This window comes from Pituophis catenifer, unplaced genomic scaffold, assembly GCF_029215685.1.
Source record: "Pituophis catenifer annectens isolate HBS135680 unplaced genomic scaffold, rPitCat1.0.hap2 SCAF_2, whole genome shotgun sequence".
Classification (NCBI taxonomy): domain Eukaryota; kingdom Metazoa; phylum Chordata; class Lepidosauria; order Squamata; family Colubridae; genus Pituophis; species Pituophis catenifer.
The window spans coordinates 96372480-96400274 of record NW_027256882.1 but is presented as its reverse complement, the minus strand read 5'-3'; the positions used below and the strand labels follow the sequence as shown (position 1 = coordinate 96400274).

At 37.7% G+C, this 27795-nt stretch overlaps 2 protein-coding genes across 4 annotated transcripts in view; one reads left to right on the top strand and one right to left on the bottom strand.

Annotated features, from left to right (window-relative positions):
- The window catches only part of ANXA6 (annexin A6), a 43429-nt gene extending 33536 nt beyond the window's left edge, over window positions 1-9893 (bottom strand). For 2 of the 3 annotated variants that reach the window (XM_070937209.1, XM_070937210.1), the window contains exons 1-2: window positions 9728-9893; window positions 3907-3958 (exon numbers count right to left, since the gene is read on the bottom strand). In XM_070937209.1, the coding sequence (XP_070793310.1) occupies window positions 3907-3924 (18 nt within the window). In that variant the 5' untranslated portion in view covers window positions 3925-3958; window positions 9728-9893. The remainder of the gene's footprint in view (window positions 1-3906; window positions 3959-9727) is intronic. The other variant, XM_070937208.1, reaches the window with a different exon arrangement.
- Window positions 9894-15874: 5981 nt separating this feature from the next.
- On the top strand, window positions 15875-27783 carry LOC139312430 (cationic amino acid transporter 2-like). The gene is made up of 11 exons (XM_070937206.1): window positions 15875-16250; window positions 17034-17189; window positions 18420-18588; window positions 19135-19271; window positions 20411-20633; window positions 21513-21649; window positions 22095-22197; window positions 22706-22848; window positions 24246-24412; window positions 26546-26654; window positions 27656-27783. The coding sequence occupies exons 1-11, from the start codon at window positions 15875-15877 to the stop codon at window positions 27781-27783; spliced, it is 1848 nt and encodes a 615-aa protein (XP_070793307.1).
- Window positions 27784-27795: the final 12 nt, after the last annotated feature.

The following is a 27795-nucleotide window of genomic DNA, read 5'->3' as shown; positions in this document are numbered from 1 at the left end:
GGTGAATCATTTCTCACGTACTTCTCTCTCACCTTCTGGAACGCATTAATACAATATTCGCACATAACCACCAGATGGGGAAATCTTGCAAATTGTCTTCCTACAATCTCCTATGCTCCTATACTCTATTGATTGTTCTTGCCCTGAAGGGACAGGCTTTGCCAACCTTTACAGCCTTTAGAACAGTGGTGCTACTCAGCCGGTTCTATCCGGTTCAGGTGAATCGGTAGCGGTGGCTGCGGGAGCTCCGCCCACCCGCCCGAACATCATCACGTCCCATTTTTGACACTTTGCGCATGCGCTCCCATTTGTGAACCGATAGCAAAGGTAAGTGAATACCACCCCTGCTTCAGATATGTTGTGACAGTTTTATTTATTGATAGGATTCAAAAGTCCTTGAATGTATCTGTAAGAAAATGACATAATCTGAACCATAATTTTAAATTGGATAGAATACAGCTCCAAGTATAATTTTCATTTTATATCCTAAATAAATTCATTAATTAATTCATTTATACCGTTTCCCCGAAAATAAGACATCCCCTGATAATAAGCCTAATTGTACTTTTGAGCGCATGCGCTAAAATAAGCCTCCCTCCGAAAATAAGCCCTCCCCGAAAATATTTAAATGCAGAGCTGGAAATCAGGTAAAACGGCAAAAGGAGCCCCATCTTGCTCTACACGCCCCAAAATAATAAGACTTCCCCAAAAATAAGACCAAGCACTTATTTCAGGGTTCAAAAAAATATAAGACAGGGGCTTATTTTCGGGAAAACACGGGTATTATATCAAAATGGTTCTATTCACCCAATCATACATTAGACTGGTCACAAGAAGGAAGAATGCTTCAGGCATATCCATTTTCTTTAACAGATGTGACTACACAAACCAAACAATACAATCTTTCTCTGTAAATCTTCTATGGGCACCCATTTTATACCGGAATCACACTTTTTTTTTTTGAACAGCAATTTTTTTTAAAGAGGCACTCTAGTAATACATAATTTTTCCTTTAACAGCACATGCTATCTATAATGTATTCTTTCAGCTGTCAGGTGATACTTGAACTGAATCCCTACCAGTTACTCTTAAGTTTTAAACAAATCTGAAATATGCATGGCAAAGGATTGGGCACTTGAATGTACTCCAAAACAATAATTTTCTTCTGGTATGTCTGATAGAAAGAACATTTTTACAACAAGATGTAACACAAAAGTTGTCAAAATTGCGAATATTATCAAGAAATGACTCCTTTTTAATCATTTGAAAAATCACATCAGCACTTTCTGGTATGGCAAGAGAACATTCAGCTTTTTTCTTTTTAAAGGAGTGCATATTAAAGAATTAAATAATAATTGTAATGCAGGAAGATTACCACTCATAATCCATATACATACATTATTTTCAGAAATGGCACTGCATATGACATTCCTCACTATTGCTAATACTTAACCTGAACATAAAACAATATACATGTTCACAATTTTTGTCAATACAATCACTTATAAAATTATAGTTTAAGAAAAGGAAATGCAATATGAGGAAAAACATATGGCAACAAATGTCTAATAGCAGAACAGCAGAACACTTGGTGCATCATAAATCAATTATCTGGGATGCTACGGTATCCACATGGCCTCAGCTGCCATTCTCAAATCTTACAGTTTTCATCCTAGAACTTCATGCATTTTCGATACGGATTCATTTTCCCAAAACAAGCTCTTGTTCAGATGCTTAGAAAAAATGTCACAGTATCACCATGGATTTTAAAGTTCAGTTATTTTCTTTTACACCATTATCTTCATAAAGAAACCTGCATTGAGTTCTTGGTTCTTTAGTGCAAATCTTGCACTAAAATATTGAATATACAAAAGTTTCAAAACTTCAGATATACATGTCTCTTTGAAATCTGTAATCTATATAGCATTAGCATCTTTTTTATAATTTTTATCTGATAGACCTGCACTAGTACAAATAGAAACTTGAAACCTAATGACTAAATGTATCTTGTTCTGTTCTGCACATATGCATTCTGATCAAATTTTGCAACTTATTGTTTCCACTAGCATAGACATTATACTCTTCAGATATCACCTCTTATTTTTGCAGACAGCAAACCTAAGCTTAGGGAAATCCTAAGGTCCTGTCAAACTCTGTTAAATGTATGTTATTGGCCTTCCAGAGTCTTATAAGAAATAGAAAGTTTTACTATAGAGTAATTAGTGTCTTTGATTTTAGAACTCAAATATCAATTCTTTTTCTAAAGATGCAGCTTACCTTGAAACAAAGCAACCATCTTCACACAATTACATACACTCAGGATTCTGCTTCTCTGCTTCTGACATGTATCTGCTTAAGCAACACAGCTATGTTTTAAGATGGTGTGTTTTCAAACTACTGTTTTGAACTCTTTTCATTACTTACTACACAATTCTTTTTTTTCCTGCCCTTTTAATACAGATCTGAATGTATTGATCTTCAGATTACATGTCTGGATCTCAGAAAACTACAAGAGGTACCTCAATTGTTGTAACCACTATTGTACATTACATTAATTCTCTGCAATAAGGTCTTATATACTACTTCAAAAGAATCATTTAAGCACAGCCTGCTCTAGGTGCACAATACTCACTGTTTAGTAACCAAGACTTACCTTTTCCCAAAGAGGTACCAGGAGGCAAAAGAGGCAATAGAAAACCCATCAGAGGGCAGAAACATTCAGAATAAGTATACATAAACAAATGGGATTTCAAAGCCCTGCTCTGCATAAGAAGCACTGTACTTTTAGCAATCAAACTGTCTACTTCCTATGTTTATCTGTTTATGGTTACAAGCTGTTTATGGGAACAATCTTCTTTCTGACATATTGGACTCACTCCCATAATTCTTAGCTCAGCATGATCATTGTACCCACTAAGCAACAACTACAGGTAGTTCTCGACTTACAACAGTTAACAATGGCACTGAAAAAATAGTGACTTATAACTGTTTTTCACAGTTATGACCATTGTAGCATCCTCATGGTCACATGAAAAGAGCCTTGGTGGCGCAGCGGACTAAACTGCTGTTAAGTAGCGCTTGGCTGCCAGCTGCCTGCAATTACTATGAGTTCAAATCTCACCAGGCTCAAGGTTGACTCAAGCTTTCATCCTTCCGAGGTAGGTAAAATGAGGACCCGGATTGTGGGGGCAATAAGCTGACTTTGTATAAAAAAGAACACCGCTTGGGGGGGCCGAAAGCCCTACTAAGCAGGTATATACAGAAGTATGAAGGCTATTGCTTAACGCATTGTAAGCCGCCCTGAGTCTCCGGAGAAGGGTGGCATATAAATCAAACCAATAAATAAATAAATAAATAAATGATCAAAATTCAGATGTTTGGCAACTGACTGATATTTACGATCAGTTGCAGAGTCCTGGGGTCATACAATCACCTTTTGCAACCTTCCGCTAAGCAAAGTCAAAGGAAAGCTAGACTCACTTAACAATCATGTCATTAACAACTGTAGTGATTCACCTAACAACTGCGGCAAGAAAGGTCATAAAATGAGGCAAAATTCACTTAACAACTGTCTTACTTAGTAACAGAACTGTTGAGCTCAACTGCGATGGTAAGCCGAGGACTATCTGTTTGTAGGGTTGTCTACATTTTGAAAATAATTCCCAACAAGTGCTTTAGTTGTTGTGTGAGCACAGAACCTCTCTGCTACTTATGCGCACAATCAAAAAATATATATCATGCTGCTTGAATAAGCTAACTTGTTTTAGCAGCAGATTCTATAAGGCAGCCATAATTGTTTCTCAAGCTCATGTGCCTTAATGAAGAGCAGAAAGGTTCTGTGCTCAAGCAGTGACTGGCACATCACTTCTTGAGTTTTTCCATAAATAGATACCAAATGTTTCTTACCTTTCCTTTGTTTGACATGTTTTCTGTCCCAATATCACAGAGGTTTAGGATGCTGTAAATACAAAAAAAACTGGTTAGTCTTTGAAAGCATGGTTCAAAAGTATTCCTTTCTGAGAGACATATAGAAATAAAGCCTATGAAAAGCTATATAACTCAAATCAGACTCTGCCATCTGGCTCCTTGCAGTTGATTTGCAGCTATAATTCCTCAAATTCTTGGCTAACTTTGCAAAAGCTAATGAAATGTGTAGCCACAGTATATACCAAATATAGTGGAATAGAAACACTGACTTATTTTTCAATACCTTGCTTTACTGCTCCAGTGTTGAGAAAGGCATATATGTAGCATATATTCAGGAGTTATTTATAATTTTGCTATTTATATATATCTTTTTTACAATAAATAATACTCATTGACCAATTTCAATTTTCAATTTAATTCAATTTATTTGCCGCCCCTCTCCGAAGACTCAGGGCGGCTCACAATACATTTAAAATTGTAATAAAAAAACATTTAAAAATTAAAAACATTAAAAACATTAAAACTCATTCATACCATTCATGGCCGGATCTCACCAGATCGCAAGAGCGAGATCAACGGCCCCAGGCCTGCCGGAAAAGCCAAGTCTTCACTGCTTTTCGGAAGGCCAATAGGGTGGGGATGGTCTGGACCTCAGGAGGTAACTGGTTCCAGAGAGCTGGGGCAGCCACAGAGAAGGCCCTCCCCCGCGGGCCTGCCAGCCGGCATTGTTTAGCTGACGGGACCCGGAGGAGACCAACTCTGTGGGATCTTACCGGTCACTGGGAGCTATGCGGTAGACCAGTGGTGGGATTCAATTTTTTTTTACTAACGGTTCTGTGAGCATGGTTGGTGGGCATGGCATGGCTTGGTGGCCATGACTTGGTGGCCATGGCAGGGGAAGAATACTGTAAAATCTCCATTCCCTCCCCACTCTAGGGGTAGGTTACTGCAAAATCCCCATTTCCTCCTGATCAGCTTGGACTCAAGAGGCAGAGAATAAATGGGGGCGGGGCCAGTCAGAAGAGGTATTTACCGGTTCTCCGAACTACTCAAAATTTCCACTACCGGTTCTCCAGAACTGGTCAGAACTTGCTGAATACCACTTCTGTCACTGACATGTCTTGGCATTTGTTCTGAATTCTTAACATTTGGGTTTGGCAAGACATGTCTGATAATAAAGGCATAAAAATAATTGCTGATGGCAAAAAAAGACAATATATTTAATTGGAAGCCATATCTATTAAACAAGTTCAGGTGTTTTGTGCTGAAGCATTTATACATTTATGGAAAGGAGATGCAAAAAATCCAGGATTAAAGGAGGCAGATCAGGATCAGCTTGTTAAATACAAAGAGGAATATTTTTTTTCCCACTCTGCACAGCTGCATGACAATCACTGTTAAGCACAACTACAGTACTTCCATGATACATGAAGCCTCACCATCTAGTAAAAATGCATGGCAACGCCTCACTGCACTGCAGTCAGTCTACAGGGATATGATTCAATGAGAAGATACCTCTTGAAGTCTTTAGCCAGTGCCAGTGTAAGGAAATATAGCACCTATTTCTTCTTACTAACTACTTGGATATCTTCAGTATTTCCCAGGAATTCATAAAAATATAATGGTGCATGCAATAAGTGTGAATTTATCAAACTAAGAAATACACAGTATCATTAAGGCATTTGTGATCATCACACATCAGCTGCATACATAAGTAGGTACATTTTCTATCTTTTAACATGTATCTGTAATACTAGCTATTTTTCCTGGTTGGGCCTGTTATGGTAGAATTCAGCTATGAATGTTTTTTAACTGGGCAAAATATTTCCTTCAGAAAATATACTACTAAGTTCTTCTATCATACTAAATCACAATTTATTTTAACTAAGAATTTGCTGAATAAGTCACAATAGATTAATATTCCCTTGGATTCCAAACCAACAAATTATGATTTAGCAATATGTATAAATCCAGCCTATGAATTCTCACTTCCCTTAGTCTGTAACGTTCTCTGGTACTGTGAAGCACCTGAAATTTTAGTGATGTAATACCACAACAGAAATCTGTGAGTATTGTCAAAGCTGGAACATCAATCACTGCTTTGTGTTGACTGATAATACATTTATTAGTACAATTTATATAACGGGAAAGAAAAAGAGACTCCATTCAAACAAAGGATGGCTGGATACTTCTGATGATCTGATTGTGCTGGCTATTAAAGCAAAAAAGACCTCAGCCATCCAGGTCATCCCTAAAGCAAAAAAAAAATGTAAAAGAGATGGGTGGAATATGAAAAGACATGTTTAATAAAACCAAAGTTTTCATGTTATTTTCTATAAAAGTCCCTTGCTATCCACCTATGATTCTTGGTTAGAATATATGCATGCTTGTAATTAATTATGCCATTTTTTAACCTTGGCTCTACTAAGAGCAGGCAGGAAATTTGGTCTTCACTCTAACCTAGATAGAGACGTGATGTAACCAAATTTGAGTAGCTATCTGGCATATGCATAAAGCTAAACCAGTTTTGGCTTTGTTCAGTTATCACATAGACAATATCAGAGTTAGCACATGCTGCCACCTTCAAGGCTCTCCATGGTGAACAAAGTAATGTTTCAATGTCTTCTTTGGCATATCTCCCAAAATGTGGTCAAGAAAAATCAGCATAAAGGGAAGCACGAGGCATGCTTAAACATATGAAGCAACAGAAAGAGAAAATAACTGAGCCAGGATAAGTGGGAAACAACAGCTGCACATCTCCACATCTTACTGACTGCACTTGTGGGAAGAAAACAATGCTTTGTACTTCTGGTAAGAAGGATTTGGCATCGATCCATCAAGACATATTGATCAAATAAGGCTGTTGCTATGTTCAGAATAATAGAATTTAGTGGTAAGAATGCTTGTGAGAAATTAATACTTTTAGGTTGGATGCAGACAGACTGTAGTTCATTTTCTGTTCCATGTTCCAAGTTTATATGTTTATCATCTAAAATTATGTATCTTACATTTCACATTGCCATACTGAGAAAACTCATTTGCATAACCTTTTAACATGGCCAGAGGAGAAAAAAGCATCTTGTCCAATGTTGAAATCCAGTAAAACACAAACTGGTGGGAATTAAAGATTAGATCGTGGTATCTAATAACCTAAATTACATGACTAAGACATTCTTCCTCCTGCATACATACTTCTTAGTATTCTGATGGAGATATTCTGCACTTACATAAAATAAAATGGAGCACACTAGTATTCTCATATGCACCACTGCAGGGAAAGCTGCACTGGGGTGAGGGCATTAGACAAACAACCTTTTCAGTCTATTATGGTGACCCACATTTGTGTCAAAGTTAGTGATTCATCAAAGCTAGATGAATAAGAACTAGAATCCTATGAAATGTTAGATTGCCATTTTTCCATTCTGAAGGAAAAAAACACTCTTTCCCCTCCTTTGACAAATACACCAAGCTAGGTAAATGTATGTGACTACTGTAAAGGATAAATAGAAGCCAGTAAAAGGAGGCACCATGAAGCATTACAACAGTAGGCATCAAAGGTGTAATTCTAAAATACATCTACTGTATACAAACTCCATTCACAAAGATACTACAACATCCCAAGAGGATCCATTAAAGCAGACAATGAAATTGTAAACCTGGTTCTCATTAACTGAAGTCAAGAAAGAAATATTGGCTCCTCTGTTCCCAGATTCATTCTGTATTCAATTGGATTCTGTCCAGGGACACTGGTTTCGAAAACTCTCTTTTTTTTAATCTGATCTGGTCTGAAAGAGAAAACTCTTTTTCAGGAGTTTAAACAGCAACGTTGAAAGCAGCCTCATAAATGATTTGCCAGATTAAATGAATGAAATTGCAGCTATGTCCACAAAGGGAGAAAAAAGATGAGTTAACAGCCTATAATTAACCTATATAACCTATAACCTATTTAGCCTATAATTTTAAGAACAGTCTGCAGGTATTTCAAGATAAAAGCTTTTAGTATGATTATTAACCTGCTTTTTTAACAAAACTTTGGGTGAAGGCAGTCTTATGTCTTTTTTTAAAAAAAAATCTGATTCTCCCTCCCCTGTCTCCTTATTGCTTTTTTTCTCATAGAAGAAAATTTAGTAAGAAATTAAATAATAAATAGGAGCAATCTTTTGACGTCAGGGTTTTTTCGCTACAAGCATCCAGGGATTCCACCATAGACACTGCAAAGTAACTATGCTTTTTCTTTTCTTTAGTCCCTTCCTGACAACTGCCAGATCTCTTAAAGATAGCCAGGGCGGGGAAAAGTACACAAAGGTATCTTGCTCAGATTTTAAACTATTGTCCCAGTACTCATTCACCATTACTTAATCAGCTAAACAAATCTGTATCAAAATGAAGTTTTCATTAACATATCAGCAGTCTAATACAGTACAGCACTTTTTTAAATACTGAAAGTCGTGTACTAAGAAAGCAATAATTAAAAACGGTTCTTGCCTGCAGCATCAGAAAACAACTTCCCAATTTAAATAAGTATAGCATAGATTTCAGGAGGAATTATTTCCAAGTAAGTGTCCAAAAAACCTTTCTGGAGCTGTATGATTCCCAGGACCCCACCCAACCCCTAGGGAACCAATAGGGGAATAGGGCAATAGGGGGCTTAGACTTATCATTCAGATGCCTTTGCCCACACATGGCAAACATTTTAACTGAAAAGATATTATTCTATATTAAATGGGATAAAGACTTTTCCATCCTGGCTGGAGATTCTGTGGAACATTTGAAAGAGAGTACAGTTGGGTAAAATTCCCCTAATAAATCAACTGGGTAATTTTCAGAGATGCTAATGCCTTGAAAGCAAAAAGAAGTAACATTATAAATGCTTTATTTATTCTCTCCTTTTCCAATACTTAATTCCATGAGATTTAATTCCTACAACTAACAGTCTCTGCCAAATACACCCTACTGAGGTTTAGATAATATGGCCAAAAATGGTTTCCCTCAAAAAGGGCCCATAAGATTTCAACTCTGCCTGCTTACTAGTTAAAAAAAAAAAAGATAATTTTGAAATGCAACTATACAGTGTTAGCAGAAATAAAGCCCCCAAATATGCCTTCTTTCAGTTTATCAGTCAGTTTACAAAAAGTTTATGAAGATTTTTCAAGATCATACAGATGTAAGGTACCTCTCAGATTAGAATTTGGTTACAGTTTAAACAAAACAAAAGCCTGTTTTGTTTTGATGAAGGGATGCAAAGACTGAATTTCACTTTGGGGGGGGAGGGGACCGCCAATTTATTGGAACCATTTTCACTCAACAGGAACCACGTTGACAAAATTCCTCGAAAGATTTTCTTTAGCGCAGCAAGACCATCCAAAATAACCCCATAACTTCTCCTCCCACGTATAAAAAGGCTTTAAAAAAGAAGAAAGGCGAGAAAAGAAAAAGTTCTCTACGACAGAATCATCAAACAGAGCATACCCTGGACTTGAGCCACCTTCACCGGCGCCTTACAAATATAAATTTATAGAGAAAACTCACTAGCGATGGGGTTTCTCTCCCCCCCCCACCCGCCCCATTATGTGGATCCATGTGGCAGTATTCCCCTCTTAAATGACTTATGAGATTGGTTAGCAGCTGCTACCAGTACAATTGCTGGATTGTTCATATCCTCTTCAGGACACACGCGTGTGCATATAGAGAGAGAAAGAGAGAGAGAGAGAGGAGAGAGAAAGAAAGGGAGAGAAAGGGAGAGAGGAGAGAAGGAGAGCTAAGCTAGCTATATGCTATAGGCAGGCATGCAAATCCTTACTTTGCTGGGCCGAGGCCTCTTCTGCTTCCTAAGGCTGTTGAAAGGAGAGGCCGCAGGACCCACCTCTAGGCAACCGAGCTCTTCCTAGAGTAGGGATCAAAGGCAGGCCAGCCTCGGCGCAATGCAGCTGTTCCCTCCGAGCTCCGCTCGAGCCGCGACGTCACAAGCCTCGGAATCTTCCAATTCTGGCCGGCCCTTGGCACCACCCTCGCTCCCCTCTCGCGCGGGATTGAGGAGAGGAGGGGGAGGGGGAGAGAGAGAGAGAAAGATATTTGCTGCAGAGAAACGCCACGCTCGCTATAGCGGGCGAGCCTCTTTTTGCACATCTCTTAACACGCCGGGAAAAGAAACCCCACCCAGAGTACATCAGTAAGGAAAATGGGTTCCATAAGATGCATCTTGTCTCTGAATTCAGACAACGTTAGGATCGCCTTCCTCGCAGGTTTTGGGGAGAGGAGGGGGTTCTGATTAAATCGGTCAATTACAATTTCTGCTCATGGGCAGAAATTGCATTAAGGCAGATGGAATTCTATTGAAGTGTTTCTGAATAAGCATGTTTATTAGCCTAGAATGCAGCAAATGAATGAATGGGCCCCTTCTAGAGCACACAAAAAATGTACTTAGTCTTATTAGAATGCAACCTTACCCAATATTTTTGCCACTGTTGCTGGAAAATGAATCTTGCTGTGTGTCTTGGGTTTAAATAAAAATGCAACCTTTAAACTTAAATCACTTGCCTCTACTGTGTCAAGAAAGTGATTAGATTAATACACAGAATATCCAGAGAAAAATCACTTTAAGTTGGTAGGTCATGTTGGGAGTCTTCATCTCACCATATGAAGGGCCCAGGCTGGGAAAGACTGACTGAAGTTAGTCCATATCATCCAAGTAGGATGATATGAATATCTAAAGAACCTAATTAGGACTTGGTCCAGCATTCTTGAGCGGTTGTCATGAATCCCACCACAAAGATTTTTCCTGACCTTCTTTAATTCTGTCTCCATCTAGCATGGATAATGAATAATGCCATGGAGCTGCTATTTTAATTTCCACTGTGTTGTTGGTGTAGCATCCTTCTGAAGCCCTGAAGAAAATTAAAATGGGAAGTCAATTTAACAGCCTGGAAAAATGCTGAGTATTGCCACATAACCTGCAAGATGGTGCTAATGAAAAGTTTTTGGCTGTGGTAGTAGCTGTTGCTGTTGCTGCTGCTGCAGCAGAAGGTAGAAAAAAGAAATTATACCCCCTGTTCTAAAGTGACAAACTCCCACAAGAACAACCAAGTTTTATTGACACCTAATGCAGAAAAATCCTTCCTTTCTAGAAGCCACCACAACAAATCTACTAATTACCTATGTGAGGTTACTCCAAAATAGCTGTCAAAATTTACAGCTTCAGTTAGCCTAACAGAAGGGCTGATCCTGCTTGCCAAAAGTCAAGGGAGGCCCCACCAGAGATGATTTTCCTCAGACCTGGCACTAGTAAACATTAGCAGCACCAGCAGCAATGAACAAGAGCTCAAAACTTCAGCTGGGTCACATGACTTAAATTAAAGACAACATCCCACTAAATCTAACTTTCTGACCATATATGGATAACTATATTTTTTCCTACTTTTTTAAAAAGAACATTATCTTCTGGCTCAATGAAATATGATCTCTTATGTAGGAAAAAGCTTTGATTGCCTCTTGTCCCTCAGCAAATGCTGTTTCATTAAATAAAGTATAACACTGAATGTTTCATTCTTCTGATGTGGCATACATGGTTTGCTTGTGTTTTTAGTTTCAATGTGGAGATCTGTAAACAACAGTGTGCGCCTTTATGCCAGATGCAGGACAGCCATTTCAATCTCATAATAACAGTAGCATGGTAACTAGTATAAATTCCCCCTTGTCTAAGTGTGGGTTTTCTTAAATCCATTGAAAAAAGAAGGTTAATCTGATTTATCTATAATGAGTAACTTATTTCTAAAACTGAAGTCTGGTATGAAAATTGAGCATCTATCTAACTCACATTATGGTAAAGACTAATTTAGCATTATTTCTCATCACGAACATTAACTGTTAATTATTCCAAAACCAGAATCCTCAGTTTATTCCAAAGCAGCTTTCCTTTTTCAAAGTAGGTTTCCCAACCTGGTGTCTTCTAGGTTAAACTACTTTTTTATTATCATTCCCAGGAATTATAACCGCCAGATTGGGAGTTGTTCTAAGCGTATCTCTATTATAATTCAGCTGAAAATCTTTGACATGACACCTAACTTTTTTTTTTTAATCAACACTTGTTTTACTTTACACTGTTTTTGGGACTCTACATTTTTGTAATAGCAATAGCATTTAAACTTATATATCGATTCATAGTGCTTTTACAGCCCTCTCTAAACAGTTTACAGAATCAGCATATTGCCCCCAATAATCTGGGTCCTCCTTTTACCCACCTTGGAAGGCTGGAAGGCTGAGTTAACCTTCAGCCAGTGAGATTTGAACTGCTGAACTGCAGCTAGTAGTCAGCTGAAGTAGCCTGCACTCTAACCTCTGCGCCATCTCAGCTCGGTAATAACATTTCAAAGATACTATCCATGATTATTTGGGAATAAAAATTAATGAATTCCTTGACATAATTAGGTTGTTATACTGTATTTCGGATGCATTATACAAAGACCCAGCTCTCTAGAAAAGGCTTTAATTTTGGGAAAGGCAGAAGGAAAGCTCTCTGCCAGGAGACATAAGGCAGCAGTCCGCAGCAGATTTATTGTTCTGGGAACCAAGAGGTCACCATCCTGGCCCAAGACATGGTTTGGCACCCTCAAAAGGCTTGCATACATTGTAATTAAACTTTTGAAAATTGTTAACTGTTTTTTTTGATATTAGAAACCTTCAGAATGGCAAGGTTCATACTCTCAATGAGTCTCCTACAATCTTTAGCAAAAGACGTTTTATGCAAGTTTAAGAATTTTAAAAAGTATTTTGGAATACAGGTAGTCCTCAATTTACAACTGTTCATTCAATGTCCATTCCAGTCTGTTCAAGTCCGTCCTTGAAGTTACAGCTGTTGCAGCACCCCTACAGTCACATGATCAAAATTCGAGCATTTGACAAGGTGTCCACCTTTACAACTGCAGGGATGCAGCAATTCAGCCCTACCCAACTGCCTATCTCTCTCCTCCATCTCAGCAGCCCACTGGGTCCATTGGTATGCACAAAGCTGCCATGGCTCCTTAGGCCTTGGCCTGTGTCCTGGCTAACTTTCTCTACCACCTAGACCCTCTTTCTATCCTGCCATCCCTAAGCTCACTTATCTATATCTTTTTCTGCAGTTGCTAAAAGAGCCTTTCTAGCCTTCAGAATGATCACCTTCGCTAGCTTTCTACCCAAAAAAGAGCACTTCTAGCCTTTAGAACTATTGCTTCTGCTAGCTTTCTACCCAGAAAAGAGCCCTTCTAGCCTTCAGAATGATCGCCTTCGCTAGCTTTCTACCCAGAAAAGAGCCCTTCTAGCCTTTAGAACTATTGCTTCTGCTAGCTTTCTACCCAGAAAAGAGTCCTTCTAGCCTTCAGAATGATCGCCTTTGCTAGCTTTCTACCCAGAAAAGAGCCCTTCTAGCCTTCAGAATGATCGCTTTCGCTAGCTTTCTACCCAGAAAAGAGCCCTTCTAGCCTTCAGAACGATCACCTTCACTAGCTTTTCTTCCCAGAAAAAGAGCCCTTCTAGCCTTCAGAATGATTGCTTTCGCTAGCTTTTAGGTCCAAAAGGCTAGAAGAGTTCTGAAGGCTAGAAAGGTGATTTTTTTAAAAAAAATTAATTCCGAAGGCTAGAAAGGCTCTTTTCAGACCTAGTGAAAGCAATCATTTTGTAGGCTAGAAAGACTTTTTCAGCAGTGGTAGGAAAAGGCAAAAAAAAAGTAAGTAGACCCAAAATAGGGTGGGTTGGAGGAAGGGCTTGAGCTTCCCTGGTGTGATTGGGTGTGGAGAGGGGCCAGTCCTCCCAGCTTTGGCAGTTTCCCCATGCCAGTGAGCCTGTATTTTATTTGCCTTTATTATTTTAACAAATAACTCAAGATGGGAAACATATCCAACATACCTTCCTCCTTCTATTTCCACGACAACAAACATCCTGTGAGGTGAGTTGGGCTGAGAGAGGGAATGACTGGCCCCAGGTCACCCACCTGATTTTCATGGCTAAGGCGGGACTAGAACACATGATCTCTCGCTTTCTACGCCTGGTGCCTTAACCGCTAGACCAAACTGGCTTTAAACTTTAAAAAGTACAGGTACAATTACAGGTACCTGTACCTGTACCGCTACCATGGCAGGTCTCCCAGACCCTCCCTCTCCCACTGTGCCAGCCTTTTGTGGTCATTGCGTGAGCCATATGACCATTTGGTCACATGATCACCTCCCTTAAGGGCTGCGTTGGTCAATGACCAAGATTCTGGTTTCAATTGAGATTGTAAATCGAGAACCAACTGTAAACAGATGAGTGATTAGAATGTTGCTTTGGGAGTGTTATAAACAGACAAAGTGGCTAGATGAATCTGAAATAACAATATTCATTTCTAAAAGCACTCCATTATCATTTGGCATGTTTACAAATCAAAATCCATATTTAGGATCTAAAGTGAGCATCTTGAAAGTCTAGAGAAATATGAAAGAAAATAAGATTCATGAATAAAGGCAGATTAATTGCTAGAAAGCAAGATCAATAAAAAGGCGTAGCCAAAAGCATTTTCTGTGCTTGATGAAGAACAATTGAAAAAGAATACCTGACTTCAGGTCAAATAATAGGTAGTCAAATTAATTTGCTTATGTATTCCAGCTTTGATCATTCTGATTGAAGTATCAGTCTTCAGTATTTTCTGTTCACAATCATGAATAGGCACCATGATGGCTTATTGTATGAATAGCCGTTTTTTAAAGTCTATTTTAAAAACCCATCTTCAAATCGGCCTTTGGTTACTATATTACACAACTCTGCAGCCTACTGATTGAAGAGAGAACAGCAACAGACTCAATCTTTCTATTCATTTTTGTCTGAGAATATCTCAGAGTATTTTTATACACATCTGCCCTTGTCATTTCCAGAACTTCCCCCAGATCCTTTTCACCAGTTTCTCAATGGCCTGCAGCTGTCCTTTGCACAGCCTCCAAGACCTCCAGATGATTCTGCAGCTGCCCATTAGAAGAGCACAGACTATAAAATTCGACTAGTGCCCTCCTTCCCTCACTCACTGCTCATATTTTACATGGATGGACAGACTATTTATAGCTTTCTCTCTCTGTGTTCACAAACTTCAGCATAAGGACATTGCAGAGTTAGAAGGGAAAAGAAAAAGCCAGCAAACACATTTCCAAGAATGAGAAATGACCTACCCCCAAGCTTTGCAGGTTCCAGCATGCTCGTTTCCAAAATAAACTTTGCAATTCTGCATGGACTATGCCATAGCTGGTCTACAATAACACTATTGTAGGACATCATGGGATTCACACCATTCTGGAACTGGCTCCAAAGCCCTATACGGACCACCCTCAGGTTAATTGAATATATGTATGTTTCCATCAGGAGATTATTTTCTGCACAGACTTCCAAATTAGCTTTTTCTAAGATTGAGTCACCTAAATCAAAATATGGCATGCATTAAAATGATTAAGGAAATGTTGTTTGCAAAGTACACCAGAAATAAGCTTTTATGTAGTAGTATATAATTATTTCAAGATATTTGGTTTTGCTTTCATTTGCTTGTCCAAGCATCTAACTGCAGTTTGTAAGGTAACAACTTACATATAAAACATTTTTCAGTTTCTGATTCTTCTCCTAGTAGCCATGTTAATATGCATTCCTCCAGTTCTTGAGCTGGCAAAAAAGTATACTTTTTAAAAAACAAATTAATAAATTACATACAAAAGTAAAAAAATTATACATTGAATACTGAAGAAAAAGACAAAAAATAAAAACAAAAAAGATTAATAAGATAAATATAAATAACTAGATGAATGAACTCAATTGTTGAGATTATCATCAAATCTGGACCATATGCTGCCATTATGTGTCATCAGAAGAGATGACACAGAATGGATATGATGGGACTCTTCAAATATCTGAAAGGATATCACACAAAGAAGAAAATGTGGATCTTCTTTTTCTGTTTCAGATGCCAGTCTGGAGTTCCATGATCTCCTTCTTTCAGATGGTTTCTCGTCGGAAAGTAATAACTGCCAATGGCTACAGAGAATCACACCTGCACCGCTGCCTTACTGTCCTGGATTTAGTAGCCTTTGGGGTGGGCAGTACTCTAGGTGCAGGGGTGTATGTCTTAGCAGGGGAAGTAGCTAAGAATACCTCGGGACCTAGTATTATCATTTCCTTTTTTATTGCTGCTGTGGTATCCATTTTGGCAGGATTGTGTTATGCTGAATTTGGAGCCCGGGTGCCTCTGACAGGATCAGCATATCTATACAGCTACATCACAGTTGGAGAGTTGTGTGCATTCGTCACTGGGTGGAACCTGCTATTATCCTATGTAATTGGTATTATCATGGCATGGGCCTCTCCATTCTAGAACTGTGTTAGATTTCAATTATATCAGGGCTTTGGATCTAAGAAAAGATAGCCAGACAATGCTTAAGTAGATGTGAATTTCTAGAGAAAATTAAGTTCAGTATTATAGCCCATTTAGCTTCCAAACCCTATCTCTTTGGGTTGCCCTGGGAAAGGACATTGTTGAAAATGCTGTAGAATCTAAAGACTCTCTGCCATGTAGCGTAGACTAGGCAAGGGGAACGCTAGCGTAATTCAGCCCATGAGGTTTCTTTATTGGCCTGTGAATGCTAGCAGGCACAAAGCCAATTCACTGTATATTTCAAGGTATTTTAAATGCACTGAAGTGGCAGCTTTGTAGTAAGCCCCCTTCTGATTGTGTGGATCTGTGTGCTATTGGGGGTCTGTGTGAAATAGAAGAATTGGACTCTGCATCTTAGGTTGTATATGAGTGGGATATTGAAAATGATGGAGTGAGTCTGTTTATTTATTCAATTTCTATAGCCACCCATCTCAAGTCGTACACTAAACTTTTGTCTTAGGCTGCCTCTGGACTTACGACTCCTTCTTCCTCTTTTTCTTCTTTTCTTCTCCTCTTCTTCCCTTCTCCCCCCCCCGCAGGAATTATCCAGCAATTATCACATTCCTGTGCAATGTAAATGTGTGCTCAAAGAAGAGATGATAGGACTGTGCAAAATATATTGTTCTTAAAATTTGATATACTTTACCTGATATGTATACCTGGTTTGGTATACTTGGTTTGTTCTCTATAGGAGCTTCCAGTATAGCCAGAGCATGGAGTGCTACTTTTGATGAGATTTTGGGCAAAAACCTGGGGAATGTTTTCAACATACATCTGACCCTGAGCATCCCAGGTCTGGCTGAATATCCAGATATCTTTGCTGTTTGCCTAATTTTTCTGGTGACAGGTATGTTTGCACGATTGTTTCTCAATCTTGTAACTAATAGAAACCAATCCCATATCAAGGTAACCATTTTCTAGAAGCAAACAATTTTATCTTTTTACTATGCCCTTTGTTCTTCATCTCAGGCAGCCCTAAATGATGATATCAGAATCTCAGTTACAGTTTCCCAACCCTGCAGCTGCCACTCACAAGCTCACTAGATTTACTCCTGCTGTTGTTATTATGCCTGCTAGCATGCCCTGTGTTTTCAGGGCAACGAATGGCTTCTTATTCATTATTAAATTAATGTGCATGGACATGAATTTTGGGTGTTAAATTCCAACTCATCGGGAGGACATAGGGTTTGAAAAGGCTGCAGGAAGACATTGACATTTGCTAAGTATTAAAGTACTAAATAAAAGTTTGATATTTGCTTTCCAAATCTGCTCGAGTTCTTGTAGGAACTAAAAAAGTGAGATTCTTGTAACTACTTTCTAGTTATCTTCCCAGACATGTTTTATGTAACAATATAACATGTCTGCCTTATTTCAGAGCAGACCAGGTTCCATTTGGGTTATACAAACTGCTTTCAGAACTCCAGAAACCTTTCACAGCATTGCTGGGAGATACTGAAGATTGCACTGAAGACATTTGACATGGAAAACCTGCATTCTGATATGTAGTCCCTTTAACAATGAGCACCTCCACAATTCATTATTATGTTATCTGAAGTGCTTGATGTAGCCCCATCCTTTAAGATTGTAATGAACCCTAACCTAAAGATACTTAAGTCTCTCACTCTCCTTGGTTTCTAGAAGTTGTTAAGACTTGACTTGGGTTCTAGACATGGGTGCTGCTGAATTTTGCATAGTGGGGCGTATTATTTTGGTCTGGGCAAAAATTTTTAATCTACCGGTATGTATTAGACTTATTGAAGACAGCTCAGAATCTTTTAGGCATTAGATGGCATTCGCAAATCCAATAAATAGATAGATAGATAGATAGATAGATAGATAGATAGATAGATAGATAGTGCAGGAAATATCTCTAGCTGGTTTTTTTGGCAATTATATTTTACAAGCTATTTAGAACCAGCAAGTGTACTTTCAGTTTGTAAAGGGAACTTTTTCTACACTATGTCCAGATATTCTTGACATACACTTTCAGACTGTGCCATATGCAATTCATAAAGCATAGTGCCCAACAACAATAAGATCTTAGCACAAATCTAATTCTGCTTTTTTTACTCAACAGCCCTCCTCTCCATAGGTATAAAAGAATCTACCACAGTGAATAAAGTCTTTACAACTATTAATGTGGTCATCCTTGTCTTCATAACAATTAGTGGGTTATTCAAAGGAGACCTGAAAAATTGGAGATTAAGTGAAGATGATCTGCGAAGGCTGATTGACAGTAACCTTAGGTAAGAAACTAGTTTGATCAGTGCTCAAGTAAAAACCAACAAATGTCCACAAAATATATTTTCAAAAGATTCAGTATCAGTTAAAAGAAAAAGAAACAGCTTTAAGTATGTGAATTTCCGAAAGGTATGGTATTTATGATATTTCTGTTTAAATTAGCTAGAATTTATTTCATTTGTGAGCTGAACCTCCCCTTTAGAGAAATCAGGATAGCATGCATCTGGGAAAATAGGTTAAGCTAAAGAAGAATGATGAATTTAACAGTTAAACTAGGGTTTGAATTTAACTTTTCCCAGTTTAACATTCCTTCTTCTACACCCCATAGCACTCTAATTGGTTTTTATAGTTAAATTCAACAAGATCAACACAGAACAACACTTGTTTAAAATATTTTCTATCCTTGAGCATCCACTGCTTTTCCATCTATAGTTTTGTTGTATATCTTTCTTTCCTTCCTTCCTTCATACATTGTTTGTAGGCAATTAGATCAACTGTACTCATTCAGCTCTTTCTTAGATTGATTTATTTAATGTGGTTTTTCTTCTAAGTAACCAAACTGTGGCTGGAAATGGAACCTGGAAATATGGAACTGGAGGGTTCATGCCATATGGCTTTTCAGGCACTCTGGCTGGAGCTGCTACATGTTTCTATGCTTTTGTTGGATTTGATTGCATTGCAACTACAGGTAAGAACAGTACCAGATTAAGGCCAATTGATGTCCTATACACGGTCCACTAATGGTGACCTTGGCCCTTCCAAGTCTCAACAAGAGCTGAAAAAGAGAGCAAGGCAGTGAAAAAGTTAAGGGCAAGATAACCTGGGGTGTAAACTCTGTGTTGCTCCCTTCCCTTGGTGCCATAAACATGTATTTATTTTGCTTAATGGTTAATCCATGGATAGGTAAGAATATATAGCAATGCAAATCTGAATTATTGATATTCCTATTTGGCAGTTATATGGCATGCGGCCTGCTTATTTGAGATAATTATTTCTCATAATATCTGTCTGGCTGATCCGATCCTACAGAGTTTACACACTCTGGGTTCCTTTGATTAAACAATATCATTTGTTTGGAAATGTACCTCTTCTGTATCAGTGCCTGCCTTTTGGAATGAGGTTGCCCCTCTGGATGTCCGCCACTCTGCTGTTGTTTAGATGAGCTGTGAAGACCCAGAGCTTTGACAAGGAAGAGTGAGACCCCTTAATTCATTGAGCTTGCTTTTTTAAAAAAAATATTTATTGGAATTTATTTGTTTAATTGTTGTGAGCCAGCCAGAGATGTTGAGAGTTGAGCAGCATGCACATTTAACAAATTATTATTATAAAAATTGATGTGACTTCAAGAAGAGATAAAGGTCCTTTTAAAGCTACTCTATGTTCTATTGTTCTAACGGGAAAATGCTCTACATTTTTGATGTCTGAAATAAGATAATTAGACAATACCTTACCAGATATGAATTAGCCCATGAAATCTGGTCATCTAGAGATGGAGTGGTAAGGATCACACACACACACACATCACTGAAAGAAGGGGATAGATTAGGAGACAGGCCTTTTTCAGAGCTTTTTCCCTGAGGCATTTATGTTCCTTAGTCACTGAGTCTAGAAGCAATTTAAAGCCATATTATTTCAGTGTGCTTCCAATCCCAGTGAGTGACCAATCCCAGTGGTACCTAGAAGAGGAATTCCTTTGGGCTTTATTTCTCTTTCATAATTTGGTTTTACATCTGTGCACAGTTCATATAATTATTAAATAAATAATCAGAAGTATGAAAGTGTATATTTCAAAGTGATCTTAGGGCTTCTCATGTCTGCATTTAACAGGTGAAGAAGTGAAGGATCCTCATAAATCTATCCCCCTGGGAATCATTTTCTCACTTCTCATCTGTTTCCTGACATATTTTGGTGTTTCTGCTGCCTTGACCCTCATGATGCCCTATCATCTTTTGGATACACTAAGCCCATTACCAGTGGCTTTTGAATATATTGGATGGAGATCAGCCAAGTACGCTGTTGCTGTGGGGTCACTCTGTGCACTTACAACTAGGTAGAGCTACCTCGTATCCTTACGTTTTAAGAACATAACAAGAACCATCTTGTCTAGGATGTTCTACTGGTAACTATAACCATACAGATATGTCCAAGACCATGACAAAGGCAGGAAGGCAACATGTAACACAATGTTGCTTGTTAACCATTTATTTTAAAGGTTGTGAAACTTGGGTTCCATTTAACTGTCGTTAACAGACACTGGTAGATCAGTGCTTAGTAAATTTATATGTGGCAATCACTATATTTCAGGATGGCAAATTCTGTAAATGAATGAATGATGCATTTTATGAGCAGATTTTTCCATCTGATTATTTTGAGTCTACAGCCATTCATTATAAGTCATTGATTTTGATTTTTTTAGACAAAACACAGTAATTGATTATTGTTTATTTTACTAGGCTTCTCTGATGACTTGAAGCAGTTTACATAAGAACAGGATTATAACAAAAATAACAATGAAGCAAAAGAGGGCAGATACTGTACATAATACATTTTAGCCTGTCCATCCTTTATGTGATTGGCTTCTTAATGGACCCGCTTTGCTTATTATAAGAACAAATCACTATAAGTATAAAACTTCCTTTCTCATGTGTCTCAGGTATGTCAAGTACATGTTGCAGATTATTTTACTTATTATCAGGTATGGCATAACGGAGGTTAAAATACAATAATCTCCTAAAACCTTGTTTTATCATCAAGCTCTATAAGAAATATATCATTCTCAAAATATCAATTCCATGATTTGCATTTCTCCTGAAGCTGTAGATTTTTTTCCCCTTGCAAAATCTAGTCCAATGCATGTAATGCAGATTGCCATAGGAAACAGAGTTATTAACATGGATATTTTACTCTTTTCTTGGGGTTTTTTTTGCAGCTTGTTGGGTTCTATGTTCCCAATGCCACGAATTTTATTTGCAATGGCCAGGGATGGACTTCTCTTTCATGTTTTGGCCAGAGTGAACAGCCAACAAAATCCAATTATTGCAACTTTGGTATCTGGAGTAGTTTCAGGTAAGTCTAGGTATTGTTTTTCCAGAAAAAATAATGATGAACATAAATATTCCTTGAGTTGAACTTGATCATTGTTGGATCATGGCTAGGGGTGTCCATACTTCAGAAACAGTTTAGAGATTGCTTTTGACCCCATCTTAAGTTGACTTCCTAAAGTAGTGCCTTTTTTTATAATCTTACTCAAAACAGAAAGTTGGGTGCTTTACTGAATAGCAGAGAGATGCTGATCTCAGAGTACTCTGAATTATTTTCAAAGTGCACTCCCTGTTCACACAGAATTTCTCTCTTACCTAATTTTTAACTCAAGAGACTGAAACCATGGCAAGTATTTACAAGAGGTGTTTTGGCAAAGTAATGGAGATCTTGTCCTTATACAGATGTCTATAAGAATAGAAAATATTCAACTGATTGTGCTTGCAATAGGCACCCTTTTTTGTTTTCACAGCACTGTTGGCTGTCCTTTTTGATCTGAAGGTCTTGGTTAATGTGATGTCTATTGGCACACTGCTGGCCTACACTTTAGTTGCTGTCTCCATTCTACTTCTCAGGTAATACAATAACCTGCACTTGTAACTATTGTTAGCAAACTAGAATACTGAAAAGGTATATATGATTGTCGATGGTTCCAGATATTCATACAGTTCTTTGGATATTGAATGACTCAATATTAGAAGAATACTAATGATGTATTATCATGTAATATATTATTTGTCATATTCAGTTAATTTCCACAAAATTTCCACAAACAGCATTGATGCTCCTGGAGATTTTCCTTGCCATTTCATATTTCTGCATCTCCCTTTCCCTCTCTACCCAACAGTCATGCTCTTACATGTGGAAATTTTAATGAGGAATTTGAATCAGAATCCAAAACCACAAAAACTAAGCTATAGTTTAGTATGCTAATATGTCTCCATGGCCTCCCTTAGCCGCCTTAATTCTCTGAAAATGACTTTATTTGCAATGGCTCTGACATATTGCTAACACCACCTGGGGATGCCAATTCCAACGGGCAGAAATAAGACACAATTGATTTTTTGTTAAATTCTTTTGCAGGTACCAACCTGATCCTAGTTCTCCAGATCCAATAGAAAAGACAACTGTAAGTAAAATGGCCTGGATAGACCTCCTCATACACCCTGATATAATTCCATCCCATCACTCTTCCAGACTGGTGGTATACACACTGTTTATTCTTGGTAAGTGTTGGGCACATTTAGAATTCTGAGAGCATGCTTTTGGTCTCTTTAGAAAATGGCTATCATGGAGAAAGGTTTACTTAGTTAAAATAGTAGGCATGAGCTATCAGAAACATTCATTAGCTAGATAGCCAATTGGTTGCTTTCTATCACCACCTCTAGCCCTTCAGGGTATTCTCTAATGTTCCCTTTCTTTTTTCCTTTAAATCTGCAGCCACCTACTCTTTTTATTTTTATTTCTAATGACGCCTATGGGAATCCTGGAGCTATTCATGTCAATACAAGAATATTAGAGATTTTGTTTTGAAGTTAGCCAGCTTTTTTCATTCCCCTCCTTCCAATTAATTTTTAAAATAATGTTTAAAATTTAAGTAACAGGGAGCCTGAAATGTCCATGAGCATATTCATGGGTTCAACTGACAGATAACATCTAAAATATAAAATACGAAGTAGAAAAATAAGGATACACAGGTTAAAAAAACACTAAATTTGTTAAGAATCAACATGAGAAGAGAAAGAGATGTCCCTTGACTATTCTTCTAAAGGCAAAAAAAGTTTGATCCAATATAATCCCTGAGAAAGTACACTCCATAAATTGGAACAATGTAGGGGAATGTTATTTTTTGTATGGAGAAAGACATCTTAAAGTATTTTCAAAACATTACCACCAAAGCATTCAAATAGTTTTATAACAGGTTTCTGAAGCTTTAAAATGTTTGAAAGTTAAGATCAGTGTGTGGAAAGGTATGCAGATTTATAATTTAATCACATACATTATCATGCACTAGTTAGAAAGACTAACTATTGTAGTTTGCACCATTTATATTTAAATTTATAGATACGCTTTTTAAATTAAAACATAATCATAGTGTGAACTCCTCTGGTTAAATCCAACCACCTTAAAAGCAAAAAGCTCTCAGACTACAAGCAGTTATTTTAAAGTAATAGGACTAGCATCCTATCTAGTCTAGATTTCATTTTGTTCATTGTCATTGAGTCCGTGACGAAACATAACATCCATATTGATGCTCTTGGGCACATTATCTCTGAGCTTGTTGTTTACTGAATGTATAAAAATTAGATAAGAAAAGTGTTGCATCAGATAAATGCATAAATATGGATTAAATATTATAGCCATCACTTGGAATAGAAACAGCCAGATCATATTTGTGCTGTACAACATTCAAAACAGCTATATAACCCTAGAAAAAAAGGCATAACTAGCTTAATGATTTACAACAGCTTTACTAGTTCCTAAAGGGTTTTAGATTAAACAACCATGCCATTCTGCCTCGTGCTTTTCATTGCATGTAAAGGGATGTATAGGATAGTCCGGTCCTTTATGAGGAAAATGTGCCTGTCCCCTGCATGCTTTTCACAGATTATGTTCTATCCAGCTCTTTTCATCTGTGTTGTGTGCGTGCTGACCTCCATAAAATTGCCATGTTTGACATCTGGAACTCTGTGGTGTGTTGTCTGCCTTTTTTTCAACTTGCTGGGGATTCTACTGGCATCTCTGGTCATCTGGAGACAGCCTCAAAGTCAGAAGAAAGTAGATTTCATGGTAAGCAGCAAAATACTTGGTTAGCAAGCCAAATATGTGCATGAGGTACGAACACTCATTCATAGCAGCCACCCATTCATGAACTGAAGTAATCTTCATCTACAAATGAAGCAGATTTGTTTGGTTTTTGTTGTTTCTGTTACCAATCTCTATCCTGTTCTTATTTCAAATCACTACGGTCACTTGACTTCACTCTAAACCAATGGTTGACAAAGCTAACAAGTTTTATACACCTTAACATGTTCCAATGGCAAGAAAAAAAAAACACTTTGACACTGTTAACACCTAAGTACCTTAACCCTATTTCATTTGTTGGAATGGAAACAAAATGAAGGTAACTACATGGAGATAGGCTAAAAACAAAAACATATTTCCTGGGTAGGTTATGTTTGTTAATGCTGAGATAAGTTTAGTTGGGTGGAATCTCCTGAAGGCTAGAACTGTGAAGAGAAGGCCTAATAGATTTCTTCGTAGTCTGTTCTATTTCTCTAGGTTTTTTTTAGCCAAAGTGTACATTTTTAAAATGGAGCTGCCTCTTCGTTTTTTGTCCTTCTCATGATTCAAACATGTCTACACTTCCAATAGTTTAGCCTTAATGATTTGAAGAACTCTGCGTATGGTGATAGTGTTATTGTTAAGAACTGGGGTGGAATAATGGTGATGATGGCATGTTATTTAGGCATAAGGTAGGACAGTGGTGGGATTCAAATTTTTTTTACTACCGGTTCTGTGGGCGTGGTTTAGTGGGTGTGGCATGGCTTGGTGGGTGTGGCTTGGTGGGCGTGGCAGGGGAAGGATACTGTAAAATCTTCATTCCCACCCCACTCCAGGGGAAGGTTACTGCAAAATCTCCATTTCCTCCTGATCAGCTGGGACTCAGGAGGCAGAGAATAGATGGGGTCAGAGTCAGAGATAATATTTACCGGTTCTCCAAACTACTCAAAATTTCCACTACCGGTTTTCCAGAACTGGTCAGAACCTGCTGAAACCAACCTCTGAAGTAGGAGTTCCGTAATCACCTCTATAATATGCAGATTTTCATGAGTTTAATCCAGAGGAATGCTGACCCTCTAGTAGAATGATTGGCTTTCTCCTTAGAGGTGTTCCTTTTGACAGTTGTTCTGGCTCAGTTCTGATATGCTAAAGTTTCTTTAATTAATTAGTTGGTTTTTATTTATAATGATTCAGAAAAAATACAGCAAATTCTTTTTAATCTAACTTGATTGCTGATGATTTTATGGGTGCACCCATGTAGTTTTCCTGACAAAATACAAGTGATTTACCATCGCTTTCTTCCAGGATCATCTTTTTTCTTCCCAGTCCTGTTTTTTCCTGGATGTGTCCTATTCAAGTATTGTTTGTCCTGCTGCATTTGGCTTAAATATACAAGATCAGCCAAAGTCAAGAACGTATAGCCACATGGCTGACTACTTAGAGAATAACTAAATGCTATAATATAAAAATGTTTTTGTTTTTGTTCACTTAAAGAAAGAATGCACAACTTTTCAGAGCTGGAGCAGTGCACTAAGCTTCATATAAGCTTATCAGGAGCAAATTCAAAAAATGGGCAGAGCCACACTTTCCCTTTATTTTATTTTTTCCTTCTACCATTTTTATTTTATAATAATATAGCGAAGTCATTCTCATAAACTGCTACTTTTTTCTTCAACAGCAAAGACCATTATGATTCTTCCCCTCCCCTCATTTAGCTCCTAATGATTAAAAGGAAAAGATGTAGAAAAGGGAAATTATCATAGGAGGTGATTATTATTATTATTTGAGGGGAAACCAGGGAAAATTTGAAGGGTGAAATACTTAACTATAAAACGTATGCTTCTATTTATTTCATTAAAATCCATCAAACACCCCCCCCACCCCCAGAAAAAGGAACTGATTTTTTGTGGGTTTGCACATATTTTAAGAAATACAGTACATTGGATATTTTAAGTCTATGCAAAGCTAACACCCATTAACCACCCTCTCACGCTGCAGAAAAAGATCAGACAGTTTGACTTTTCCCATTTTGGAAGAGTCTGGGAATCTCAAAAGGAATGTTGGTATGTCATATGAGGCCTATAGAAGGCCACACTTTTATTAAAGTCTTAAGGCCTAAATATATATGTGTTAATTTAGGTACCATGCCTGCCATTCCTACCCATCTTCAGTATCTTCATCAATAGTTTTCTGATGGCCCAACTGAGCTATGAGACCTGGGTTCTGTTCTCAGTATGGTTGCTTATTGGTAAGTGCAGAGATATACTCAATAGGCTTCAAATTAATCATGATTTGTCCATCTGTGTCCCTTGAATACCTCATAGGGCAAAGTTCTTGATTATTATCTCATTAGAGTTACTAAATTCTAATTATGGCTTATTATTTGATAAAAGAAAGGATTATAGAACAAGGGAGGCTAATTGTGAAACACTTTCCCAAATTCCATTCCTGCTTATCTCACCCTTGACTTGGTTGCAGCTCTTTCTATTGCTTAAGGTTACAAAGAGCTATTTGACAATGGAGTCAGTTATCCAGAAGGGTGGTTGATTCTCCTTCATTGGATGTGTCCAAATGGAGGCTAAACTACCATTTGTCTGAGATACTTGAAAGTGGATCTTTTCATTGAACAGGGAGATGGATTCTATTGTCTAAATAATCTCTTCCTATTCTATTTTTTTATTTCTGGGGCTATAAGGCAGATTGAATTTTAAATTAAAACATTGGTTGATGCATCTACCAGGGGTATCACCAATGCTTTTCAATTAAATCAGTTTGCACCCCATCAGAACAATGAGACGTTCAGGCCACCAAAGGCCTGTGCAATGTAATCAGATCCAAATCATATACAGCTCATAAAATAAGGATACTACTGTACTGGCCCATAGCACCAGAAGAAATGTAGTTCGTTCACTTATTATGCTGTTATGGTTGGGGGTTCTGATTTAGTGAGTTGTGAACCATTGTTTGACCCTGGTTTACTGGACAAACCACAATTGGCTGGAGTTGAAAGCAAGTAAGGCACATTTTGGTTTACCACTATGTCGATTTCGGTCAATTGTAGGTAAATAAATTATGCCTCAGAGATGAGGTATTAACTCTGATAACCTTGATAACAAGCATTTTATTTACAAAGTCAGCCATAAACTATATTAATATAAATGTTATTTTATATGGGTGTTTGTGATGGGGTTATTCTATTTTTTTACGTTTTGAAAGAAAAGAGTGATGTTGCTGTCCTATGTGTTGCAGGTTTTCTAATTTATTTTGGCTATGGAATTCGTCACAGCACAGAGAACAAGAAGAATAAAGATTCGTCTCTAGAGAAAACAACTCATTTAATAAACAGCACAGATTCAAATGTCACTTTTAAAAAATGACTCTAAGGAAAC

Coding starts and splice junctions, on each gene's coding strand:
- LOC139312430 (XM_070937206.1), top strand. CDS start 15,875: ATGCCAGTCTGGAGTTCCATGATCTCCTTCTTTCAGATGGTTTCTCGT. Junction 21,650..22,094: donor GGTATCTGGAGTAGTTTCAG/GTAAGTCTAGGT, acceptor TTGTTTTCACAG/CACTGTTGGCTGTCCTTTTT. Junction 22,198..22,705: donor GTCTCCATTCTACTTCTCAG/GTAATACAATAA, acceptor ATTCTTTTGCAG/GTACCAACCTGATCCTAGTT.